Raw genomic sequence first — 25,192 nt, 5'->3', positions numbered from 1 at the left:
ACAATCTAAAAACAGCAAAGGCTAAAATCAAATTACAAACATTACAATCATTAACAAAAAATTAAAATGCCTCGGAGTAGAGAAAGGTTTTAACCTGGCGCCGAAAGGATGATAGTGTCGGTGCCAGGCGAACCTCCTCGGGGAGACTATTCCATAGTTCGGGGGCCACCACTGAGAAGGCCCTTGATCAATACTGAGCTAGGTGATCCAACGGCCTGACCCAGTGTAGGGCACTTACTATGTTTCTCAGTTCACAAGGCACCCATATACCTTTGACCTGGCTCTTGGGAAAAACAAGTCCCAGATCTTTTTGCAGGAGGGGCAGTATGGTTTCAGGGCTTTCTGGAGCTCTCCAAGGTCTCACAGGAGGGGAAAAAGGAAATATAGAGACCCTCTATAGCAGGTGAGGGGAGCCTTTAGCCCTCCAGATGTTAGTGAACAGCAACTTTCATACCCCCTGGTCATTGATCATGCCTGCTAAGGTTGATGGGTGTTGTACTTCAGCAAGATCTGGAGGGCACAAAGGTCCCCACCGCTGCACTATAACCTGGCATTGAGGCCCTAGTTAGTTCGTATCTGGAACAAGGCCTTTGGAAAGAGGCCAGGCAAGCTTCCTCTTCTGGATTAGTTGCCTAAGGAAGTCAGAAGAGGGCACCCAACCAACATATTTCTGCGGGGTGCTAAATTCAAAATTGCATCGGCAGGGAGGAGGATGGGGACAAAACTAGAATGAGTTGGCTCCACTTCCCAGTGGCTCTGCCTTTCCCTCATTGGCTCGGGATCCAGCTGTCCTGGCCAGCCCCAGTGGATTCAGATTCAGATTCATTGGTGTGTTTTTCTCCATTAAGTTTAATGTGAAATCTCAGCTTAGAGTGTTTCATAGATCAGCTTACAGGTTACGCAGGATTCTTCATCTCTACACAGCACAGCTAGGCATGACTACTTAAGCTAAGACACAGTTGCAGCAGGTAGACACGCCCCTCGAAACCCTTCAAATATGCACAGGGTGGGCATTCTATTTGTGTAGGGAGAGTTTATCTGAATGGGCTAGTAATCTAGCACTCCTACGAACAAGTTGAGAAGCTGGTGCCATCTGTGAGCACCTGGCTATCTGCCTGCGTATCCTTGGTGGCAGGACTTCATTGGGAGCCTCCTCAGACCTCACTTCTGGTTGAGCCTCTGATCCCTCCTCTTTTAGAGGCGGCGCAAGCAGCAGTGGCTCAGGCGATGAGGGAGGTCTGTGGGAAGGGAAAGGGTCTGCCTCATTATCAGGCAGTGTTTCTTCAATTGTAATTGGAACTACAGGGGCAGAGCTTGCAGTCTCAAAAGTGCTGAAGCCTTCTCCTGTTTCAGTCCCTGCTGCAACCCACTGGGCCCCTCTCCGGGATCCCAGACATCTTCCTTCTCCTCTTGACCACTCAGGTCAGGAACACTCCATGGGGCGCATGACACCACCTACCTTTGCGGCTCCCTGCATTCTATTGCACCAGTCCCAATGAGCACCAGACACCACAGAGAAGGAATACCTTTTGGCCGTTCATGATCCTGACTGCATGACAATCCAGTGTTGCCTTTGAATGGACAATGGGTTGTATCCAAGTAAGTCCTACTCAGACCCATCGGAAATAATGGACCAAAGTTCATCATGTACATTAATTTCAGTGGGTCAACTCCGAGTACGACTAACGTTGAATGCAACCCAACCTTTTTTCTGAGTCCGTAGTAGAGCAGGCCATGAACTCAGAAACACACTCAACAGCCCCTTGAAGGTTTGCAAAAGCTGCTGGCGTGAAGCTCTGAGTGAAGCTCTTGGATTCCACGTGTATTACATGAGGTCCATGAGTTTTGTCCAACAGTCTCACACCCCCAACAATGCTCTTCTGCTGAGCTCTTGCCTCACCTCCTTGGGTTGCTCTTTCTATATGTCTGCATGAAGGACATTTCTCCCCCAGCCTCCTTCTCCAAAAGTTTCAACCTGCAGAGTTGAGTGTTGTGACAGCAAGACAAATCCACAGAATTACGCCCACGGTGGTGAATTTACCTCCTCCAGCCGGTAACACCGGGTTCCCTGGCAGTTCCTCACTCGTATATGTCAGGTTTCTCCTCACACTTGATTAACCCACACAGTTATGGGCCAGCACATACCTCATTGACAAGACAAAGTAAAGTTTAATTGCTGTTATTTTCATGATGAATGAAGTGTTTCCTGTGTGAGCTTCACCAAGCTAGATGATACAGCCATCAAACTGGGAGTGCAGAGGAAATGAAATATGAGAATGACTTTCAGCTGAGATCATCGATCTGCATCTTCAAGAATACGCCCCCCCAAGCCTCTTCCTGTCTTGAGCAAATGGAGGCATCATTAGTATAACTTAAAATCTGTGGGTATCTCTCAGCCTTTTTTGACAGAGAGGGCTGACAGGTGTGGAAAAATCTGCCAAATCTCATATTTTTGAACTTCCACTGATACGAAATAAAATAATAATGGTATTATGGAGCATTAGGCTTCCTGAAGTTAAAAACTTAAGGTTGTGGATGGGGAAGAAATTGGATTCCGTTTGCATTTAAAGCCAAAACTATCAAATTCACAGTTGGCGAAATATGCAAACTGAAAAGCAGCTGTTCTTTGAAACTCACACTTATCCAAATTTTGCAATGCAGTTCTGCAGGAATGCATACCGAAATGCATATCCTAGGGCAAAGTATCCATAAAACTGCATATATTCATGGAAATAACATACAAAATGTATTATATTAGGAAACACTGCTCTGCAAAAAGGTGTATATGAATCAAAATTGCATACAGACATGTCTGTTAGGAGAAATTCAGCTAAAATGCTCATAAATTTTCATGAGGACTTCATAAAAAAAATCACAAACTGATGTGAAAATGTGGCGAACTGAATTTAAAACTGGGGGGAAAATCCTCCCACGCGCAGTCTGCAGCACAGCACTACTGGGTTACTATTGGGATCATGTAGGCCTGGAGTCGTCAACCATCTGGGGTCCATGGGCACATTTTGAAATAGGAGAAACTTTTGTGGACACCACAGATATACACACATATGCAACAACCAAGCACACCCCACAACCTATTTTATTGGCTACAAAAGGGGGCCCTTGTGGGCACCATGGAAGGCCTTTTCAGGCACATGTACACCCACAGGAACCATGTTGGCAACTCCTCCTGATGTTGGCCCTATAACCATGTGGACCATGTGCTCTCTGTCTTGTTCTTGAGAGCACTGCTGATTGCAAAAGGTTATTTTCCAAACCAGGAATAAGAACCAGAAAAAAATCATTCTCATTTATTGCTATTTGTTTTTCATTTTGCATATTCAGAGGCTATTAAAGGGATATTCCTTAGAGCGCCTCTTCCAAACTGCCATCAAGCATATAACTGTCTACAGGTGCAACCACTTTTATGGATTGTCACATTTTCCTATTTAAACACACAGGAACAATACAATCTGTGATGATTATGATTCCATTTTATAACCTTTGCTCATGTTGTTGTTCTTTTGGTTCTATATGTTTACTGTAGGTTGGAAATTAAATCCAGTGGTTGGTGCAGTCTATAGCCCAGAATTCTATGCAGGTAAGCAGAATTTGTATATTTCTGGGGCTGTTTTGGAACAGGTCCGCCCCAAGTTGTGTTTCATGATATTCATTAACTCATTGGGGAAGCCCAGCATCTGTATTGCCAAGTATATTGATATTTTATTTGCTTAAGAAAGGAAAATACAACACTAAGGGTTTCAGCCAATTACGTTTTACTCAGAGCAATCCCACTGAAATGTATGGACACAACTAACTTATGCCCATAATTCCATTGGGTCTACTCTGAGTAAACTTTAGTTGAATACAACTCTTAGGATTGTTGTCTGGAGCTTAACGACACTGGGTTGTCTTTAACTCAGTGGTCCTATTCAGAGTAGACCCACTGAAATTAATGAACCTAAGTTAGTCATGTATATTCTCTTCAATGGGTCCCTTCACTGTTGATGGCAGTATGCTCCTGAATGCCAGTTGCTGGAAGCGACATGAGAAGAAGAGTGCTGTTAGGCTCAGTTCCTGCTTGTGGGCTTCCTACTGAGGCATCTGGTTGCCCACTGTGAGAACAGGATGCTGGACTACATGGGCCACTGGCCTGATACAGCAGCAGCGCACTACTTACGTTTTTAACTCTGATAATGCCTGTAGCCTGTCTGGATGGGGGACGGAGGTGTGCATGTGAGTGTGAGTGTACATGGAAACGATCCACTTAGTAGCACACAAAGGCAGAATTTACATGCATTGCTCTTCCCATGTTTGCCTCTGGCCCCGTCCACCACTGGCTTGTGGCCCTCGGAAGGTTGTCCAGAAGAGAACTCGGCCCTTGGGCTGAAAAAGGTTGCCCACCCCTGGCGCAGGTCATCAGGTTGTGCATTTTCCTGCCTCTGTCCCACATTGCTGACTGTCACTAAGGGAGACAAGGAAATGCACAGCTTGATGAAATCATGTCACATGCCAAGGACTACAAAGCATTGTGCGGATTGGATGAAGGCTTCAACAAAGGGATGGTGTTTTCTATGGCAAATTCCTGTCTCTGGTAACGTGTAGCTGTGCCCTCCAATTAGAATGCATTCCAGAGCTTAGATGAGGTTTCACTCCATCATTCAAGAATTATTTAAGAATGCAATAGTCAAAAGTAGGAGACACCTCATTAGGTCTAACCCAGCCCACGATGCTGGAAGCAATGCCCTCCCCTCAATGAGGAATTATTCAATCCAATCGAGTATTTAATTTGTTGTAGCGAATTATTTCATTTCTCAGTTTCCCTTTCTCATCCCCATGCTATGTGCTGTTAGGGTAAAAAAAGAAACAGCGTATGGTGCGTCATCTCTCTGTGTGTCTACCAGTTTGTGACAGTCCATTCACTCTCCAGTGTGACCAGAAAACAGCGCCCAGGGTAGAGCTGGGAGGCAGGAAGTAGGCTCAGCCCCCACCCGGGAACAAGTGTCTTCCACTCCTATGAGAAGACTGGGGACATTGGTCAATTGCATGCAAGATCTGCTCTTCTGCCTTGACATGAGGTGGTGTGCATCATAGGGTGTGCATATGTCTGCACAGTGGTATTATGCACAGAGGACAAAGCACATCTCCCTCCTAAAGGAGTCTTCTCAAACATAAACCATCACAATGATGGGCATTTAGCTAGTGGATAAATTATGGAAATGGTATTTTCTGTTGATAAAAAAAGACTAAATATACAGCCGTGTTCCACAAATTACACACCATACATTTAAAGTGCATTCCATGCTTCTAAGGAATCCCGGAAACTGTTTATCCCTCACAGAACTTCCATTCCCAGCACCCTGAGCAAACTATACTTCCCAGCCCAATGCAGACACAGAACAAAATGATCTCATGGCTACAACTATGCAAAAGTGACAAAGAACAGATATAGCTGGTTTCCCTATCCCTGCTGTGGGAATCAGATGGACATTTTCTGGAAATAATCCTGGGAACTATAGTCTACCCCTCACAGTAAACCTGGGAACTGTAGTTTACCCCTCACAGAGCTACAATTCCCAGTGCCCTTAACAAACAGCAGTTCCCAGTATTCTTGGAGGTGGGAGAGAACATGCTTTAAATGTATGGTGTATATGCAGCCTCAGTGTGATTTTTTGTTTTGTTTTGTAAACCCTCTAAGTATTTAAATACATTTAACAGTATGATCCTATGGATTTCTACTTAGAACTAAGTCCACTGAGTTTTATAGGTGTATTTTCTATGTCTGATGGTTCAGAACTGAATAAGGTTTGGAGAAGTATCTCCTATTTTATCATACACTGGCTGTCAGCATTAGTTACAGTGCTACTAGAACAATCAGTGATAGCAACTTTAATCAGATTTACTATGTAGCCACCCAAACCAACCAGACCCATCCTGAATAGATAAATCAGAAACTTTGGTCCACTTGATAGAGATGACTTTGGGTTAATGACAAATATCATAATATCCCCATAGTATAATCATCGATTTTTTCCCCTCAAGCATCTGTTGAATTAAGTGCCCAATTTCTAATTGCCTTCAAAGAGTAGGCCATGAAGAGTTCACATATTTTGAACATGAAAATCAATACTTTCAATCTGTCCAGAAGGTAATTTTCTTAATTTACTGGACTTTCCACTAACATTTATTCTGCCTCTTAATTTAAAAAAATGGCACGCTATTGATTTTGGCGTCCGACCTCGTGGATTTCCCCATGAAATTGTATAGCCAAGCCTGGGGTGAGGTATTTGGTCCTCCTAATGGGAATCTATAGTAACAATTAGCATGGGATTAATCAGATGGTGTGAATCATAACATCTTGCCTGTGAATACAAGACATAGAACTTCCTCTAGTGTCCTTCTAATTACTGATATATTTACCCATTATGGATGCATGCCTTAAATCCTGGATGGCAAAACCCTTTTTTCCCCTTTTTCTTTTAGTTCAAGGGCTGTTTTTTCTCTTGGGCAACCTTCCAGGGCCTGCAGTGCCAGTGGTAAGAGGCAAAAAGGGGATAGGACAAAGAATGCTTATACAGTAGTCTACGTTCCATCCTACTAGAATGGGTTTCTACATATGCAGCCTTCCTACCAATATCTCTTCATTCTCCATCCAGTGGTGGCTGGTGCTCATTGGGATTGGTGGGGCAGAAGACAGGGAGGCCAACAGAAGGTGGAGCCAGAGCCAATAACATCCAGAGTCAGAGCCAACGCTAGCCACAGTCAACTAATTCTAGGTTTGTCCCCATCCTCTTCTCCGCTGAATTCTGCAAGGGCAACACGGAGAGTGAGGAGGAGGAGTAAGGTGACAGGCAGTGCCATCCCATAGAATGGATGTAAATATGATGGCTGAGGGCAGACTGAGGTTGGTAGGGCAGTGTCCCATTCACCCTAACAGACCACCTCCACTGTAGGCAAGCAAGAGACATCATCACAATTCAAGGACATATCTGAGGCCGGCAAAAGCTCTCAAGGAGGGTACAGAGAGGTGTGGCCTTGGAGGGGTGTGGCCTCGGGGGACTCTCAAGGGTGAAACAGAAAAGCTTGGAGGACCGCACTCAACCCCTGGCTCTGAGGTTCTTCATCCCATCTTAGATCTAAGATGAAAGTACTTGCCTTGTTTTGTGCTCATATTCATGAGCCTCCCATTTTCAGAGATCTTCAGTGCTCATTGCAAAGGTACATGTGTCCTTTTGATGCTTTGCTCCCTTGTTCCATTCCCCGCCCCCTTCTCCTTCGCCCTCACTGATTTTTTCAGCCTCGTTTACCCATATGGGCACATGGTACAACTGGCTGTGGCAGCCTATGACATTTGTTTATGGGTATCCGTGACAACATCGCATCAGACATCATTGTCCAGATTCCATAGGCCAGTAATGAAAAGACAAAGTCACAGGAACTCAAGTCAACAATAAAATCTATCAGTCAAAATAACAGTTATTAGCCATGTAAATATATGCAACCATACGTGTGTAGAATACAGAACTGCAAAACACAAATTCTTCTACAGCTACTATGTAAGAAACAATAAAAATCCTCCAAATAATGCAGGTAATAATTGACGAGATCTCCAGGATTATATCTCGTTTCATGCTTCTTCAGAAACAAATTGGGCAATTATTCATGCATGGCAGCCCTAAATCCCCTTATTGCCTCAATTTTCTTTCATTTTTTTTCAGGAGCGTGCTATTCCTGTTAATCTTAGAAATATAATGTTCCAAATATTGTCATCCATTTGATAATGCCAGAATATATGCCTCAGTCTCAGGAGACAAATGCAATCATCCAGGTTTCTCTGCATGACCCGTGGAACTGCCCCAGGCCACATCCTTCACTGGCTCTTTTTTGCACCCTCCTTAAATGTTTCTGGCTGGCTGGAATGAGTGGTAGAACTCTGTTGAAACCTATTGCTTGTCTGGATGGAGAAGTGCATGTGTGTGTCTGTGGAAACTAGCCTACCATAGTCACAATCATTGCTCTTCCCACTTTTGCCTCTGGACCTGCTTACCACTGGCATATGGCCCCTGGATAGTGGTCCAGAGGGGGAATACGGCCCTTGGGCTGAAAAAAACTTCCTGACCCCTGTTGTAGGGCACTCTGAAATGTGACCTAGGCTACCTACGTCAGCTCACAACAGTGGGCAAGTGTTGTGGGACCTCACCATTGCTTGTGCATTGAGTATGTGTAGAGCATGCTCACACTCCTCTAGGAAACTAGGATGGTGCCTGATACTGAGTCAGAATGTTGGTCCATGCAGCTCAGTACTGTCCATCCTGACTGGTAGCGACTCTTCCATGATTTCAGTCAGGGGACATACCCAGTTCTACCTGGAGATGTTGGGGATTGAACCAACACCCCAAATCAGACACACTACCCAGCCCTATAGCTGGGAGGGGGCAGTCCCCCAAGCTATACTTTGCCTCCCCCTCAGATTTTTTTGGGGGGTGGGAAATTGTCTTCTTTTCAATTTGTGACATGGAAGACTATGTCAACCTCCATTTAAGGAATGATAGTTTGTTTTAAGAACAGGAGCAGTTTCAGAATAGGACCCTCTGAAAAATTCAGTGAATAACTGAACAAAACCTTCACTTTGGAAGAGCCCCCAAAAGTCTGCTCAACCTGACTGAGGGTGGATTTTTCATGATCACAGTCACCCTATAAAATACTTAAGTGATCCAGGAGGATGGGAGCAGGGGAACAGCCTGTTTGGTAACAAAACCCTTGAAGAGTTAAATATTAGAACATTGTATTATGGGCTAGAGTTAGACTTCAGCACTTGGACTTTCCTTTGCTCTGCTTTCCAATTTCAGTTGTGCTATCTACCAGGCTAGCAATAAAGAAGCATATCTGTTTGCATGCAGAAAAAAAGGAAGAGTTTGTTTATTCTGCAGTTATTATAATAAATAGCGCTGGACTGGGTGCTTATTAATAAAGAGTGAAATGAAGAGATTAACTTAAAGTGATTTGAAAAAAAATGGCTACCCTAAGTTACCCTTTACTCTTTTAAAGCACTCACTGTATTCACAGTCATAGGGAGTGGTGTTTTTTTTTCTTCCTTCTTTTTTCTTGCATACTTGATGACAAAGGATGAAAACAGCCCTAGAGGAATAGAAATATTGCTGTGTACACTACAGTTAGCTAGCTGGTTGGCTGGCCACCTAGGTTGTAGTGCAGGCCTAATTTCTGATTTTCCCAATATGTGCAGCTCAGCATGAAGTCTTTTCAGTGTTTCTGGATAGAAAAGTCAACCCAGCAACCAGTTTTTTAAAAATCCAATTGCTTTCCATAATTAGTTTCCAATTGCTTAGCTAGTCCTTTATATAACAGCTAGTTAAAAAGTTTTCCCTTGATCGTCCAACTGGAAGGCAAAATTAAAGGTAGAAAGAAGACTAGAAGGAGGGACTCTCAAGGAAGAATTAACAAACATACCCTAACGTATTTGTTTTCTCTCTGCCTTTCCCTAAATGTGTGGCATGCACAGGCTTGTCTTTCAAGTAGAATCTAAAATTGAGATACTTAATGCAGCATCAAAACCAAGGTCAGGAGTTCACTGTCTTGACTAAAGTAGTTCAGTTCATGAAGAATCAGAACACAGGGACAGACCACTGCAGCTGTAGGCAAAGCCGTGCTTTTGAGACTGGTATTCTTGGGGATCTCTAAAAAACGGCGAGACAACAGATTACACTTCATTCATGCAAGTTAACATATTCTCTGGATGGAGGAGGAGTGAAAGGGAAGGTCACTGTCTTTCCCTTCCCATAGTCTGGCCCTTACATCCTCTCAAGCAGTGGAGGGGAGAGGTTTGGTTGGCACTATATGTGTTTCCCATACCCCACTGACTCTACCACTGAGCTATGGTCCTTTCATTCAGGACAATATCTTTATCTCTGCATTGCAGGGACAGATTGGTAGTGATGGACTATAGTTTCTCCACTATAATAGTTGTGTGTGTTTTTTAATTGAGGAACCACTGATAGGTTCCATGGAACCTCAGACTTTATTGAAACACAGCCTGGGAGATGTTGTAGTAACATTAGAAAGATCCCTAAGATTATTGTATTGATTTAGTGCAGAGTGATTTTTGAACCATAGAGATGATTGTTTAACGGCAGGTCAACTGTTGACTGTCAACAGCAGAGGTCAACACAACAGTAAGCATCAAGGGAAAGGAAGATGTGTTTGAGAACCCCAGCACTGTCATGTTCAAACAATGTTACATGGAAAATTCAAACTACTTCATGGAGAGTGAGAGCTTCTGTTTTCGTTTTCCTGGCTACTAAACAATGAAAGATTTGGCCACTTTGGAAATAAAGATGATATATCTGCAAAGAAACTGTTGATTTAAAATATATTTAATCTTGATAAATAAGGTTTTTTAAACGAGAGAGAGAGAGAGAGAAAGAGGTTATACAAAGCTGTCAGTCTGGCACTGATGAATGGCAAAATCACCTATTTCTCAATTGCCGGTGAAGACACACACCACAAGTCTTAACCGTGTTGTACATCATAACTGCCAACTCATTTCTTTGATTAAATATTCCATCAGCACAGGCTATAAGGCGGTAAACCTTAACAAGATTCATGTGACATGCCTCTTGAATACATATAACTCACTTCCTTGGATGGGGAGCACCTCGCCTGCAGAAGAAAATTAGAACAGAGCTCAGTTCCTCCTTTACGAAAAGATCAGTAGATGAACTTGGGGAGATATGGGGGAGAGACCCACTAATGCAATGCAAATTTAAGATATAGTTATGTCTTGATAACTCCAAGCGAACAATTAAAGTTGAAAATGAATCAACTCTACAACCTTGAGCATCTTAGTAACTGCCCATTAGCTAACAAGCCAAATTCAAGGTGTTGGTTTTGGTTTACAAAGCCCTATGCAGCTTGAGGCCAGAACACCTGAAAGATCATCTTACCCCTTATATACCCTGCGCTCTGCAGGTGAGGGCCTCCTGCAGATACCATCTCATCAGCAGGTCCGTTCTGCACAACATGGGAAGTGGACCCTTAGTGTCTTTGGAATTCCTTCCCCTTAAATATTAGACAGGTGCCATCTCTGTTATCTTTTCAGAGCCTACTGAAGACCTTCCTCTTTCAACAAGGCTTTTAAGTAGAGGCCTTATCCCAGTCTGAGTTTGTGTTGAAATTGCTTTTAAAGGTGTTTTTAAAGTTCTGTTTTAATATGTTTTGAAAGTCTTTTAAAATGTTTTTAAAGATTTTTTTTTTAATATGCTTCAAAGTCTTTTGTTTTTAAGATGTTTTAGAGTGGTTTTTAGCATTTTTGTTTGCCAACCTGGGCTCCTTCTAGGAGGAAGGACGGGGTATAAATTCAATAAATGAATGAATGAATTAATTAATTAATGGTCAGGGCCATTCAGGGTCCCTCGACAAGAGTGCTTGAGCTGGATCATTCCTTCCACCCCCAACCACAATTCCTTGCTAAAGCAGACTGCATTGTTCCAGGATAAGGGGATGTAAGGGGAGTAGGTAGAGTGGAGGTGATGATTCCCACAGCTCAATGCAACCACCAAAGCTCTGTTGACTTAAAACATCAAACATGGGCAGAGCAATCCAAACTAAAGGAAGCCAATGTAATTTATGCCAGAGTAAATTATGCTGATGCAATTTACCCCTGTTCCAAACTCCATTCAGGAGTGTGGGCACTGCCCGGTGAACTGGCCCAAGCCAGACCGAAGGAACACAACCCTTTAAAATAGAGTGTGACTCACACCACCCTTTTTGTCAGTGCAAGTTCCACTGGGTTGCCAGGTCACATGGCCACGCTGAACAGAGTTTGGAATAGGGATACGTCTCCCTCTGCCCTGTCTTTCCACTGCCATGCCCACAGAATGCCCCTTTTGGGGACTTACCTTGGCCTCAGCTGAGCTGCGGTGGAGGTTTTACGCTGGTGTATCTCTGACTGAGCCAAGATGAGCAGATCAGCCAGAGATCTGCCTGTTCTAAACTCAGTTCGTCCTGGTGAAGCTTGGGGTTGGATCACTCTGCAAAACAATGCCTAATAATACCTTTAAAGCTGCATTTCTAAACCCACTTACCAAGCAGGAAGCCCCATTCAATCCAATGGGAATGATTTCTGGACAGATATGTGTAGGACTGCATGGGTAAACACTGGAAGTCATTCAGCAAGCTAAGTAGGGATGGATGGGAAATTTGAATCGATGGGAAATTCCTATTTGAAGCCAGATCTATCAAATTTGCACTTTCCGGAACAATACGAGAACCGAAACACAGCCATCCTTTGAAATGCAAAGTTATTCAAATTTTGCAATGCAGTTTGCCAGCCAAGCAATGTTTACAAAAAATGTTTACGTTAGGGGGAAGTGTGAGGATTTTTTTAAAAACAACAACAACGCAGATTGCTGCAGGAATGTGGAAAACTGAATTTAAGATTGGAAAAATGAGAAACTGAGAGACCCGAAATGGGCAGAATTTTCCATCCTTAATAGCAAGGCATCTTTTTAAAGCTCAGATCGACAGCAGGAGCTTCTCAAGTTGAAAACTGGGCCTGCTGAAGTGGGTCATTCTTGCTTACCCTGAGGGAGAGGGGAGAAGTGGCTGGGAGGCCAGCATGGGGCAAACACACCAGGAGGAGTGCCAGATTACATTTGCACTGAGCCAACTTCCTTGCCTCCCTTTCACTTCCCCTCTCCCTCCCGGTAAGTAGCAGCAACCCACTTGCCGGAAGCTAGCATAGCAGTTCTGCCCCATCCATCCAGCTTCTATGTGCAATTGGTCTCTCCAAATTATCCACCCTATTTGTGGACAAAGAAATGAAATGAATCTTTATTGCTCAGAGCCATACGGTACCACAATTAAACACATGTAAAAGGAAAATGCAAAACACATATTAAAATACAAGTCATATTACAACAAAACACAGTTCAGCAACATATAGTAAAAGAACAACAATACATTTCAAATAAAATTTCTTCTCCCGAGCGAACGATACCCTGACCCACCCCATGTCTTAGTGTATAAATACTACAGTCATCGTAGCGCTGGGGCACACCCGACTTGCCCCACAGGGTGTTTTTGGTATCTAACACTCACTTTGTGGGCAAAGAAATTCTCTGTGTGTGTGTGTGTGTGTGTGTTGTGGGTGACTATTACATCTTTTTTTCCCCCAGGGAAAAGAGAAATTCTCCAAAAATTTCTCAGGGGTGGGGCTCAACATTATTAGTGGCAATAAGCGGCAGTTAGGGATGTTCACCTGGTCCATTGGGGAAGGGCTATAGCTCAGGGGTGGAGCATCTGCTTTGTGTATAGAAGGCCCCAGCTTCAATCCCCAATGACATCTCCAGGTAGGACTGTCTGAATTCTCAGAAATCTGCTGCCACTCGGTGTAGACAACAGCGAGTGATGGACCAGTGGTACGACTTGGGATAAGGCAGCTTTCCACTGTTCACAGACGAGACAGGACGTGATGGGATGGGATGCAATGGGCCTATGATGGAGTGCCATTGCTACAGGGTAAAGGTGTGTCGAACCATGTAGTCAGTTGTTGTCATTTGCATTCAACACCTGAGGCACTGAGAGGAACCCTTTTTAGACATCAGGAGAGCACAGGGCAGGGCTCATGCTGAGATAGCAGAATCTATTTTATGCTTGAGATACCTGAGGATTTCATCCAGCCTGCAATTTTAAGTGAGCCAGCCTGATTAGAACTACCTGGAGTAATATGCAGATCAGAATGAGTTATCCTTTAGTTTTCATATGTCTAGTGCTATGATGCAGTTCTCAGCTCATGAAACACACATAAATGAGTCTAAAACACGTTTTAGACTAAAATGTGTGCAAAATGTGTATTTTAGGGTAAAATGCATATCCAAAATTTGTGAATTCTTTTAAAAAGTCATACAAAATTAACATGAGCCAAAATCAGTTCCTCATTCCCTTTCTTAATATCCTCTGGGTTGGGATTAAGAAGCCCGGGTTAAGAAGCTTTCTTAATCAGACTTTGATTAGAAAAAAAAATCTGGGGCTATATATGGTTTTCTTCTTCCAACCTCAAGTGTGTTAATGGGTTTGCTCAGCAGTGCATGAACCCTTCTAAAGAATTCCCTGACCCCCCCTTTTTTTTTTTTACTTTGTGTGTGAACAGATATCCAGAATCTGGATTGAAAATAGAGTTCACTAAGGAATGTTCTCCTTACCATATAAACTTTCATTTGACTTATCATACCTCTCTGGGGAGAAGATTCCACAGCCAGAGGGCCACCACTGAAAAAGTCTCATGTTGCCACCCTCCAAGAAGGGCTTCTTATGATGAACACAGGGTCCGGATTAGTTCATACAGAGAGAGGCACTCCTTGAGACACTGAAGTCCTGAGCCGCATAAGACTTTACAGGTCAAAACCAGCACTTTGACCCTGGAAACTAATTGGTAGCCTGTAAAACTGTGCCAGAATTGGTGTTCTGTGTGCAGGCTGACTTATCCCGATCTACAAACAGGCTGCCGAATCCTGCACAAGCTGCAGTTTCCAGACCATCTTCAAAGACAGCCCCGCATATAACACATTGCAGTAGTCTAACCTAGAGGTTACCAGAACATAGACAGCAGAAGTTAGGCTGTCCCTGTCCAGAGAGGGGCATAGCTGGACCACCAGTCAAAGCTGATGGAAGGCTCTCCACACCATTGAGGTCACTTGAGCCTCTAGTGACAGTAATGGATCCAGGAGTACCCCCAAGCTATGTATCTGCTTCTTCAGAGGGAGTATAAACCCATCTATCAATGTCGCAATAACATAAAAAGACCTCTGTTGGATCAGGTCAAAGACCCGTAAACTCAAAAAAAACTCAGATGCCTATTTCAAGGCCACAAGCAGGACATGTGTGCAGCGCTTCTGCCCCCTCGTGGTTCACAGTGGTTAGCATTCAGAAGAACGTGCCTCTGGCACAGAAGGTAATACATAGCCATTATAAGTAGCCGTCAATAGCCTTATCGTCCTTACTGACCACCATTTTGTCTGCCAATACAGCCAGCTGGTACTTATTCTTTCAAAATTCTTCTCCATATTCCATCCTGCTTTTTGACGTTCTGAATTTGCAGCTCTTGTAGATATTATTCTCCCATGTTTTGTATCGAGCACTGTGCATGCTCATTTTTCTCTAATAAAATTCCGCCATCAGGGCACAATACAGCTATCCATCCCCTGTTGGGGAGGGGCATAGCTCTGTGTCATAGCACCTGCTTCACGTGGAGACAGTTCCGGGTTCAATCCCTGGCATCTCCAAGTAGGACTGGGAATGCCCCCTGTCTGAAATCCTGGAAAGCCACTGCCAGTCAGTGTAGACAATAGAGAGCAAATTGGACCAATGGTCTGATTTGGCATACAGGCAACTTCCTATGTTCCTATTTTAAGACTTTCACGTATGGTGCTGAATGATTTCTTCTGCCTTCAAGCTGAGAAAGTGGATAAGCGAGGATCCTATAAAGATACATTCCACATTTTTCTTGTCCTCAACACACTTGATATTTAATATTTATTATGCATCAATCACTCTTCTGAGAGATGCTTGGGAGGGCCATAACTCAGTGCTAGAGCCACTGTTTTGCATGCAGGAGGTTCCAGGTTCGATCTGCACCATCTCCAGATAGGACTAGGGGAGCCAGTGTAGACAATACTGAACTAGATGGATGAACAGACTAACTCGTTTCCTATATTCCTGTTGCCTCATTGTCAGAAATATGCAGTCCACAAAACTGGAAGGTTTCACTGGAACGGGTGAAAGAAAGCTGGGGGGCAAATCACCTGTGAAGGGAGATGGCCTGGCACTGATCAGTGTGAGCATTTCCTTGCACAAGGGGACCTGTTCCCTGCTTTGCAGTGAAGAAGTCAGTGCATGCCCACAAGGGACGCTGGAGTGAGGTGACAGATACAGACTGGGATTTTAACAAAAACTCCACATAAAAGGCTTCTTGAACAAGGATTGGCTTCAATAGGTGCCAAAAGGACAATAGAGATTGTACCTGTCTGATATTTAGCAGTGGCCACTGGTGGGTCCATGTCAGTGGGGAAGTGAAATCTGTTTCGGTTATTAGTCTGAACATGCATCTTGGATAACTCTTTCAAAGTTCAGACTAAAACCAAGAGCATGGACTAAAACTGACATGGACCCACTGCAATGTAACCGGAGTGACTTCCAAAGGTTAGGTGCTGCCATACATCATAAGGAATGAAACGGTATCTGCAGGAAACCTTTTCCTGCAGAGCACAGTGATCAGTTGGGCATATAAGGGGTGAGGTGGTATTTTAGCTCTTAAGCTGTGTAATATACCTGTATGAGCACCTTCAACTTAGCCTGGTAACTAACTGGCAGCCAGTGCAAGTCTTTCAGCCATGATGTAACATTATGCCAATATCCCCCCCCCTCAATGAGCAGTCAAGTTGCTTCATTTTGCACTAGCTGCAGCAGATGATAGTGGTCAATCTACTGACCGAGTCCAGCAACACCTGTAGCTGTCTTACCAGCCAAAGCTTTTAGCAGGCACTCCTAGCTACTGAGGTCACCTAAACCTCTAGTGGCAGAGATGGATCCAGGATCAAGTCTATGAAGTTGCTTGTCTTATGAACCTGCCCCTTCAGGGGAAGTCCTGAAGGAAGTAATGGAGATATTGTTTCCCTTACAAAACATACAGACCAACAGTTTGATAAATAGTGTTCTGTTAACCCTGACCTAGATTTAAATGTATAACCAATTAACTAATTTTAATTTCTGAAAATAATAACAGCTGTTGGCATTTTTCTTTGAATAATCCTTGCTTAGTTTCCATAATAGTGTACATTTTAATGAAAAACTCATTAGAATGTAACATAGAGCATAATTAATTCTGGGTGATTCTTTCTATGTAAATAGCTTCTGCAGATGCTGAACATTTTCTGCTGGCTTTATTAATTTTTCATACACCAATATTTCAGCTGTAATGGGTTATAACAGCTTCCCAGAAGTTTTAGGAATGCATTAACTGTCATCAGAGTTGTTAATCTAGCTGGGTTTTTTTACCATTTGTATGATAATACTTTAACACCACATTTTAAAAAAAATAGCAACAGCTTTATGTTTAAAATGTTTTGAGACAAACATCTATGTATAATTAACATAAGTAATATTAAGCAATATTGGGTCAATTAGTATCTACATAGAAAGCAACTTAATCCATTTTGCTAACAACATCCTAGAATATTTTTTTTCTAAGGGGGTGATGGAAAAGGGTAAACATTTCTTTTTAAAGTGGGGGAAAAAGCTACAAGGGATGGACCCAACTGAAAGACAAAGTAGAAAAATAACTGCACTTAAAATAAAATGATATTCTATTAATCATAATAGCTGCTGCAGTTAAAATTGTGTGTTGTGATGTGTTCCGGTATTCTCCGCCTCACCTCAGCTGAGAACCTGTGAGGTTTAGGTAGACCATTTTTCAAAGAGAAGGACCATAGCTCAGTGGCAGAGCATCTGCCTTGCATGCAGAAGGTCCCAGGTTCAGTTCCCCAGCACCTCTAGGTAGGGCTGGGAGATAATCCTGTCTGAAACCCTGGAGAGCCACTGCCAGTCGGTGCAAACAATACTGAGGATAGTCCAGAGAGATGGTCCACTTACAGAATGGTCCAGAGAGAAAGGTCAGGTCACAGTCCAAGGTCAGGTTTTGGAGAGGTCAACAAGAGAAGGAAAGTCCAGTCACAGGCTAAGGTCATCCACACAACTTCTGCCTCTGAGCCTGGGCTCCCTATTGGAGATGGAGGCAGCTGGGATTTGGAAAGCCTGACGGTCCTGTTCCAACCGGGCTGCTGTCTGACCCTTCTGTATGGTTCCCTCCAGGGAGCATCAGGGACTCCTCTGATGACATCAAGCTACGTGGACTGCTGGTCTGACTTGGCAGAAAGGAGCTTTCTTTGTTTCTGAGTTCCTCTGAGCCTTAGCCCAGGAGATAATAATGACTTCTTAAGAACACAGGGCGTCAAGCTTACTCACGCTGGCCAGCCATGTGCATCCAAGAAGCCTACCAGGGCAGCATAAAGACAATGATGGCAATGAATTCCATTAGGTGTTGTGTGAAATACTTTTTTGTACTGGTCTGACCTGAACAACCTTACAGGGTTGTTAGCATTAGTATTAAAATTAACAACTAGAGGTGGAAGGATCTGTCAATTTCTGTTCTCTCCATCATTTATCATTTTTCCAGGCTTAAATTCAGGTCTCCAAGTTTCTGCATCAATTTGCATTTTTTTTAAAAAAAAAACGAGCATTCTTCACCATTTTAGTGTGAATTTTTCCTAATAAACACTTTTTTTGCATTGTTTTGATTAAGGTACACCTTTTTGCAAGCAATTTCCCCTGCTATGTGTTTTACACATTTCACACACACATTGTATACATTTTGCACACACTTTGCCCTAATACGTGTATATATTTGTAATCATTGGCTGGAGAATTGCACTGCAAAATTTGGATAAATGTGAATTTTGAAGGATGGCTGTTTTCGGTTCTCGTATTGTTCTCAATGTCATATTGTTTTGGAAAGTGTCAGTTGAATAGATTCAGCTCTAAACACAAACTTCATCTAATTTCTCCCCTATTATAACTCACTTTTCATTAATTATTTCAAACCCAAAGTGAGGGACAATTAAATAAAATAAAAATAAGAAGTTGGAGTGAAAAGATAATACACATTTTTTTACAGAATCCATAAGAACAAGTTCATTAAATAACTTAAAACAACTCCATGATAAAAAGAAAAAAATCAGCGGTAAGGGCAAGGACTAGAATTTCCATTGCAACCTAATGCCTGGGTCAAGAAAACAGGGCATCCAACTAAAACAACCATAGAAACATAGGAAGCCAGATCTTTGGTACATCTAGCTCAGTATTGTCTACACTGACTGGCAGTGGCTCTCTAGGATTTCTGACAGGATTCTCTCCCAACCCTGCCTGGAGATGCCGGGGATTGAACCTGGGACCTTCTGCATGCAAAGCAGGTGTTCTGCCACTGAGCTATGGTCCCTCCCACTTGGCCTGCACAACAGTTCCCACCCCGTCTCTCACCAGGGATCACCCGCTCACTCTCCCTGTGTCTCACCCAAAGAGGGTCCCACTCTGTGCTAACAGACTCTCACTCTGTGGCTTGTGAGCGACTCAGTATCTTTCACTCCATTCCCCCCCCCCCGGCTTTCATCTTGAGCTGCATGCATCATTGTCCACAAGCACTAACAGCAAGTTACTGGCAAATTACATTAGTTCTCTTTAAAATGTGAAACCAATGTATTTCATGACCATCCAGTAATGGGTGAGTCTTACATTCATATACAGGGCTGGCGCCAGAGGGCAGCCAAGTTGGGCCCTGTCTGAGGGCCCCTGTGGCCCAGGGCCCCCCTAAAGGGCCCCTCCTTAGGGTGGGAGGGTGGCAGTCCTGTTCCATGATCCATGGCAGAGTCAGACCCTGGTTGATGGCAGGCATGTGTGCTATGCGTGCCCCCCACTCACCCAACACGAGAGGTAGGTGGGGCATGTGGGTGGGCTTATTAGCCCTGTGCTGCCTGTTTGGGAGGGTGTTGGGCTATGGTGCCACAGTCCTAGGGCAGGCTAGTGCCAGCCCTGTTCTCTCTCTCTCTCTCTCTCTCTCTCTCTCTCTCTCTCACACACACACACACACACACACACACACACACACACACACACACACTGTGATTAACAAAACAGAGCCTTTTATTTTCTAGCAAAACATTTTGGCTTCTGTCTTCACCAGCTGTTAACATACAAATGCTGCTACCAAGATGGCAGTTATAGAGCTTTGAGCTTTCCCCAAATAGGTTCAGCTCCTTGAAAGTTCAGGCTAAAACCCGGAGTGAACTCACAGCCCCGCTGACATTAGAGCTGCCAGACTCCACTGCTTAATTACATGCTTATATTTGACATGACTGCCCATTAACAATGTCTGCTAGGCAGTTCACATAGAATAGATCCCGTAAGACAAGGATGGGGAACCTCAGGCCTTGGACTCAAATGTGGCCTTCCTAGTGTCTCTATCTGGCCCTTGGTACACCCCTCACCAGCCCTGTTTTGCATCTTCTTTGGGTGCTTTTGCCAAAGTTATCTTTGAACTCTGATAATGTGTCTTGCTTGCCAAGAGGTGGGATAGAGAGGGCTGTATGAATAATTTAACATTTATTGCTTCACCCACTTTTGATCTTGGTCCTTCTCACTACTGTCATGTGGACCTCAGAAGGTTGCGTAGAAGGGCATGTGGACCTCGGACTGAAAAAGTTTCCCCATTCCTGCCCTCAGGCCAAGTTGTTATTCTTTCACCCTCAGATGCCCTATTTCCACCTGCAAAATAGGGGTAAAACCCTGTCTGCTTTATCATGGGGATCACTGAGCTATTGTTTGTGAAGTGCTTTGAATATTGGAAATGGGATATATAATTGCCAAAAAAATACCATTAATAAATGCACCTTGATTAATTGGATGTCTGAAATCACATAGTGTGCAATTAATTACATCTTGTCACCCTGCCCTCTTTACTGTCTAGGTAGCTAATGAGTATGCTTTTGTCATTAACCATTTTAAAACATATGTGTGGATGAAGCATGGATTCTAATACCTGATCAACACCTTATGGACATTATTTGCCCATTCAATGAGGGTGAGACTATGGGATTGCTAGGGCAGGGAAATGGTTAACCTTAATAGTGGTGCAAAAATATGAATATAGTTGAACACATTGTGGGTTGGAGTGGTTTGTGGGTGGGTGCAAATACATTTTTAGCCATGAAGAAAGAAAGGTCTAGAGTTCTTCTTTTCTGTTAAACTTATAGAAAAGGGGTTTGAGAACTGTAGGGTGACCAGTGGAAAGTAAAAGGATATCTTGAAAGGCTTGTTTACATGTTGCGATGAACATACATATGAGCTATCTTTACACATGTACAAGTGTTTGTGTGAAAGAATGCACACGTTGATTTGTGCAGCTCAGCTGTTGTGTGCACAGGGCATACACTGGTTGAAGGTTACATGTGAATAACTGTATGAGTGTACAAATCAATTATAGGTGCACACAGTGGAGACTGGTGGCTTGGATGTCAGTGGGGCAGTGAATCTGCTCCAGGTTTTTGTCCAAACTTTCAAGGATCTATCCAAGGTACCACACCTATTTGGGGAATAGGGTTCAGCACCTTGGACAGATCCTTTAAACTTCAGACTGAAACCCAGAACTGAGTCACTGTCAGCCACTGACATCTGATCCACCAGTCTCCACTGCGTACACAGAATGTACGCTCATGAAATGCAACAGGTGAACACTCCTGAACAGATGTGCAGAAGAGGAAAAATGTTATGCAATGATAAGAAATGACAGCTGTAGTCCAACAACATCTGGAAGGCACCACATTGGCTGCAACTGCTCTAGACTGCTTAGCCCAGATTTGTTATGTCTTCACTAGTAAGAGAGCTCAAGGATGCCCTGCAATAAAAAGCATGTGTAGATCACTGTGATCTTTGGATGAAAAATATGGACCATGAAGATGAAAGTCAGCCCAGCCCAGGAGTAGGCAGTGCTGGGCTGACTAGTTCAGAGGCTCCCAAACCTCAGTCCATGGACCACCAGTAGCAGGGCTGGATTTTCCATTAGGCTTAGTAGGCTGAAGCCTAGGGGCCCGGAGCTCTTGAGGACCCGTGGGACACTGGCCCGAGGGCCCTTGGAGCTACAGGGGGCCCTCCGCGATCCATGGAAGGATCCGTGGACTGCCATCCCCCCACTATAACCCCGCTTTACCTACCTTTCCGTTGTTTTTTGCTGCACTCAGATTTGCCATCAATAAAGATGGCGGCTGAAGTTTCCTTAAGGGGCTGAAGCCTCTGCTGCCATCTTGGCTGATGGCACGCATGCGTGCGTTGCTGCCATCAACAAAGATGGCAGCAGAGGCTTCAGCTCCTTAGGGAAACCTCGGCCGCCATCTTCATTGATGGCAAACCTGCACAAGCCACAGAAAACAACGGAAAGGTAGGTGAAGCGTGGGGATAGGGGCCCCCAAACACCAGTCAGCCTAGGAGCCCTCCTCAGCTTAATCCGGCCCTGACCAGTAGTCCATGAGCTTCATTCAAGTGGTCCACAGTATGTCCATATTAAAAATGCATATTCATTTTAATTGAATTTTTATTGCTTCTTTTATTCCTGTATTGTATTTTGTTCTGTGGAATGCAATTATTGTAATACAGCATAAGAAACAAAAGAAGCAATAACATACGGTTAAAAATCATAAGAAACAAAAGAAGCAATAACATACGGTTAAAAATCATAAGAAACAAAAGAAGCAATAACATACGATTAAAAATCATACGGCACCCAGCGTAGGGCATTGCAATTGCTGCAACAGGCTTTTAGTCACCAAGTGGTTCACCAAGGCCATCAGAGTTTTCTGAGTGGTCCATTGGGGGAAAGGTGTGGGAAGCACTGGGTGAGAAGGGCTGGGGTTCTGACTCAGTGTAAGTTGGCTTCATACATTCAGTGTGGGGCCCTATCAATCACAGGGGTCATTTTGATAACCGTTTAGAGGATATTTCAGGGAGCTGGGAAATGATTCTTTATTCAGGAAGGGTGTCAGCATCAGAACGGAAGAGGAAGAGACTGAGAGAGCAGCAAGCGTTACTTCTGAAGGTCCATCATCCGGACCTCTTGATGTGAAATTAAGATATTTATATCTTGGGGGAGGGGAGGGAGGGTTCAGTTTGCCAATATATAATGAAACTTGTGCTGCAGTGGTAACCCTGGGTTGTGTCAACTGTAGCACAAAGTCAGTGCCACTTAGCAGCATACTAGTGCTGGCAGAATATAGTTGTGCAAGGGAAAACACAAGTTCATGACCAAAGATTTTTGCGCACAACGAGAACCCGCTGTTGGGACAGCAAGAACCAGCTGTTGCAAAACCAGCTTCCACTAGCATAGCTGTTACATTGGGTTCCTTTGTTTAGCAGCCTTCAAATTCTGCCATCACTAGCGCAAGGACAGTTGCACCAGTAGACAGAGGACATTGGGTGTGGCTCCATGTCTACTCAGAAGTTAGTCCCAGTCAATTGAACAGGGCTTACTTCCAGGTAAGTGGGGATAGGATTGCAGCTTTTGTAAATGTACCTGGAAGGGTTTTGTTATTGACGGTGGTGGTTCCTTGCAGACAAAGTCACTGAACTTTTTCGTAGCCTCATCATGTCTTTTTTTAAAAAATATCTGATTTAGTGTGAGTATCCCCGATCTCAGATCGTACCCTCTTATTCCTCCCTCCCTCCCTCCCCCCTCTCTCTTTTTCTCTCTTTCATAGGCAGGGTGCTGCTGTGCCAGGCAAACCAGGAGGGATCTCCCATGTACAGTGCCCCCAGTTCACTAGTATACACATCCACAAGTAAGCCAGTTGCTGCAGCTTTTAACTTTTTCCTTTGCCTGCAAAATGTTGATTTCAGCCCCTTATCTCTTGCTTAGTTAAAATGTGATATTCAGAGAGAAGTGATGTAAATGTTCAGCTGCTGATGTGTTTGTCATGGGATAAGCTTAAGAATTTTTTGTCTGCTGCTGCTGCTATCTATTTTTTCAACCACTCACAGATAGTTGTATTTATTATTTAGTTAGTTAGCTAGTTAATTGATGTACCCAGTTCGTATTTCAGCTGAAATCTTGAAGCGGTTTAACAGATCCTGACAAAAAGGAATCAAGATAGGAAATGCGATGCAAATACTGCATTCAAAATCTATTATTATTATTATTACTATTATTACTATTATTATTATTATTATTATTATTTACCACTTAATGCCAAAGTGAGCTTCAAAGTGGTTTACAAATTATAAAAACCAATTACACAAAATACTGCTGCTGTCGCCACTATTATTATTATTATTATTGTTATTATTATTATTATTATTATTATATTGTATCCAGCATTCTCTCTCCACTAGCACAAGGGCTCTTGCACTAGCGGATGGGTAAGTTTCACTGTGGCTCAGTACAGGAATCCAATGCAACAGTTGTGCTAGTGGAAACGCTTTGCACAGCAGATTGTGCAATTTACTCGGCAGCAAAGTTACCAGCAACCTGCTTATGCATTCTCTTGTGCAACCATGTTCTGGATGCACAATTTCACCAGTGGAACAAGTATACAACTAAAGCTGCAATCCAATAAACCCTTACCTGGGAGTAGGTCCCACTGGATCCAATGGAGCTTACTTCTGAGTAGACATGTATTGGCTTGCAGCCCAAGTGACTTTAACTTAGCGCTACATTGGTTACAACCCAATAACAATAATTGCCCATTTTCCATAACATAATTAAATATCTCTAAACCACACATATTGTTTTGGTTATAAGGTAGCCTCCTGCAAGATCATCAAAATCATCTAACTGGGCACGGGTTGCCACATACCTTAGGTTTTGAAGAGGCTGAGGATTTTCTATCTCTCTCTTTTTGAATTGTAAAGCAAGAGACCTGCATTGCTCACAGTGGTGTGAGGCTTTCTGTGCTGCCACCCACACTTCCAAGAAGTGCTCCAGAGCGATGCAACATGATGTGATGTTGCATCATTCCCAGGCCACTCTGGGAGGTATGACCAGCTTCATCCCACTGGAACAAAATGCTTGATAATAATGGACAGATCTGAGATTTTGGTGCGGGGTTATCAGTGGACTGACACCAAACTCTCCCCTTTTCATGTAATTGAGATGATGCTGCCAAAGTGGTGAGCTACTCTCTGGAATTGATAGTGGACTGAATGAGAGGAAATAAAGTGAATCCAGGCAAGACAGAGATGCTGTTGGTAGGTGGTTCATCTGACTTTGCTGGTTTTAAACAGGGTTGCACCCTTCCTGAAACAATTGTTGTTATGTGCCTTCAAGTCAGTTACGACTTACGGTGTCCCTATGAATCAGCAACCTCCAATAGCATCTGTCATGATGTAAGTTCAGGTCTATGGCTTCCTCGATGGAATCAATCCATCTCTTGTTTGGCCTTCCCCTTTTTCTACTCCCTTCTGTTTTTCCCAGCATTATTGTCTTTTCTAGTGAACCATGCCTTCTCATTATGTGTCCAAAGTATGATAACCTCAGTTTCGTCATTTTAGCTTCTACTGAAATGCCTGCCCTTCACCCTGAGGGCCA

General features: G+C 43.5%; 1 protein-coding gene across 3 annotated transcripts in view; it reads left to right on the top strand.

Moving 5' to 3' along the window:
• Positions 1–25,192, top strand: part of RBFOX1 (RNA binding fox-1 homolog 1) — a 403,703-nt gene that overhangs the window by 265,868 nt on the left and 112,643 nt on the right. For 2 of the 3 annotated variants that reach the window (XM_061599321.1, XM_061599319.1), the window contains 2 exons: positions 3,545–3,598; positions 23,367–23,447. In XM_061599321.1, the coding sequence (XP_061455305.1) occupies positions 3,545–3,598; positions 23,367–23,447 (135 nt within the window). The remainder of the gene's footprint in view (positions 1–3,544; positions 3,599–23,366; positions 23,448–25,192) is intronic. The other variant, XM_061599320.1, reaches the window with a different exon arrangement.

This window comes from Rhineura floridana, chromosome 17 (assembly GCF_030035675.1).
Source record: "Rhineura floridana isolate rRhiFlo1 chromosome 17, rRhiFlo1.hap2, whole genome shotgun sequence".
NCBI classification, from domain to species: Eukaryota; Metazoa; Chordata; class Lepidosauria; order Squamata; family Rhineuridae; genus Rhineura; species Rhineura floridana.
Note: the sequence above shows the minus strand (reverse complement) of the source record. Positions and strands in the feature narration are given on the sequence as shown.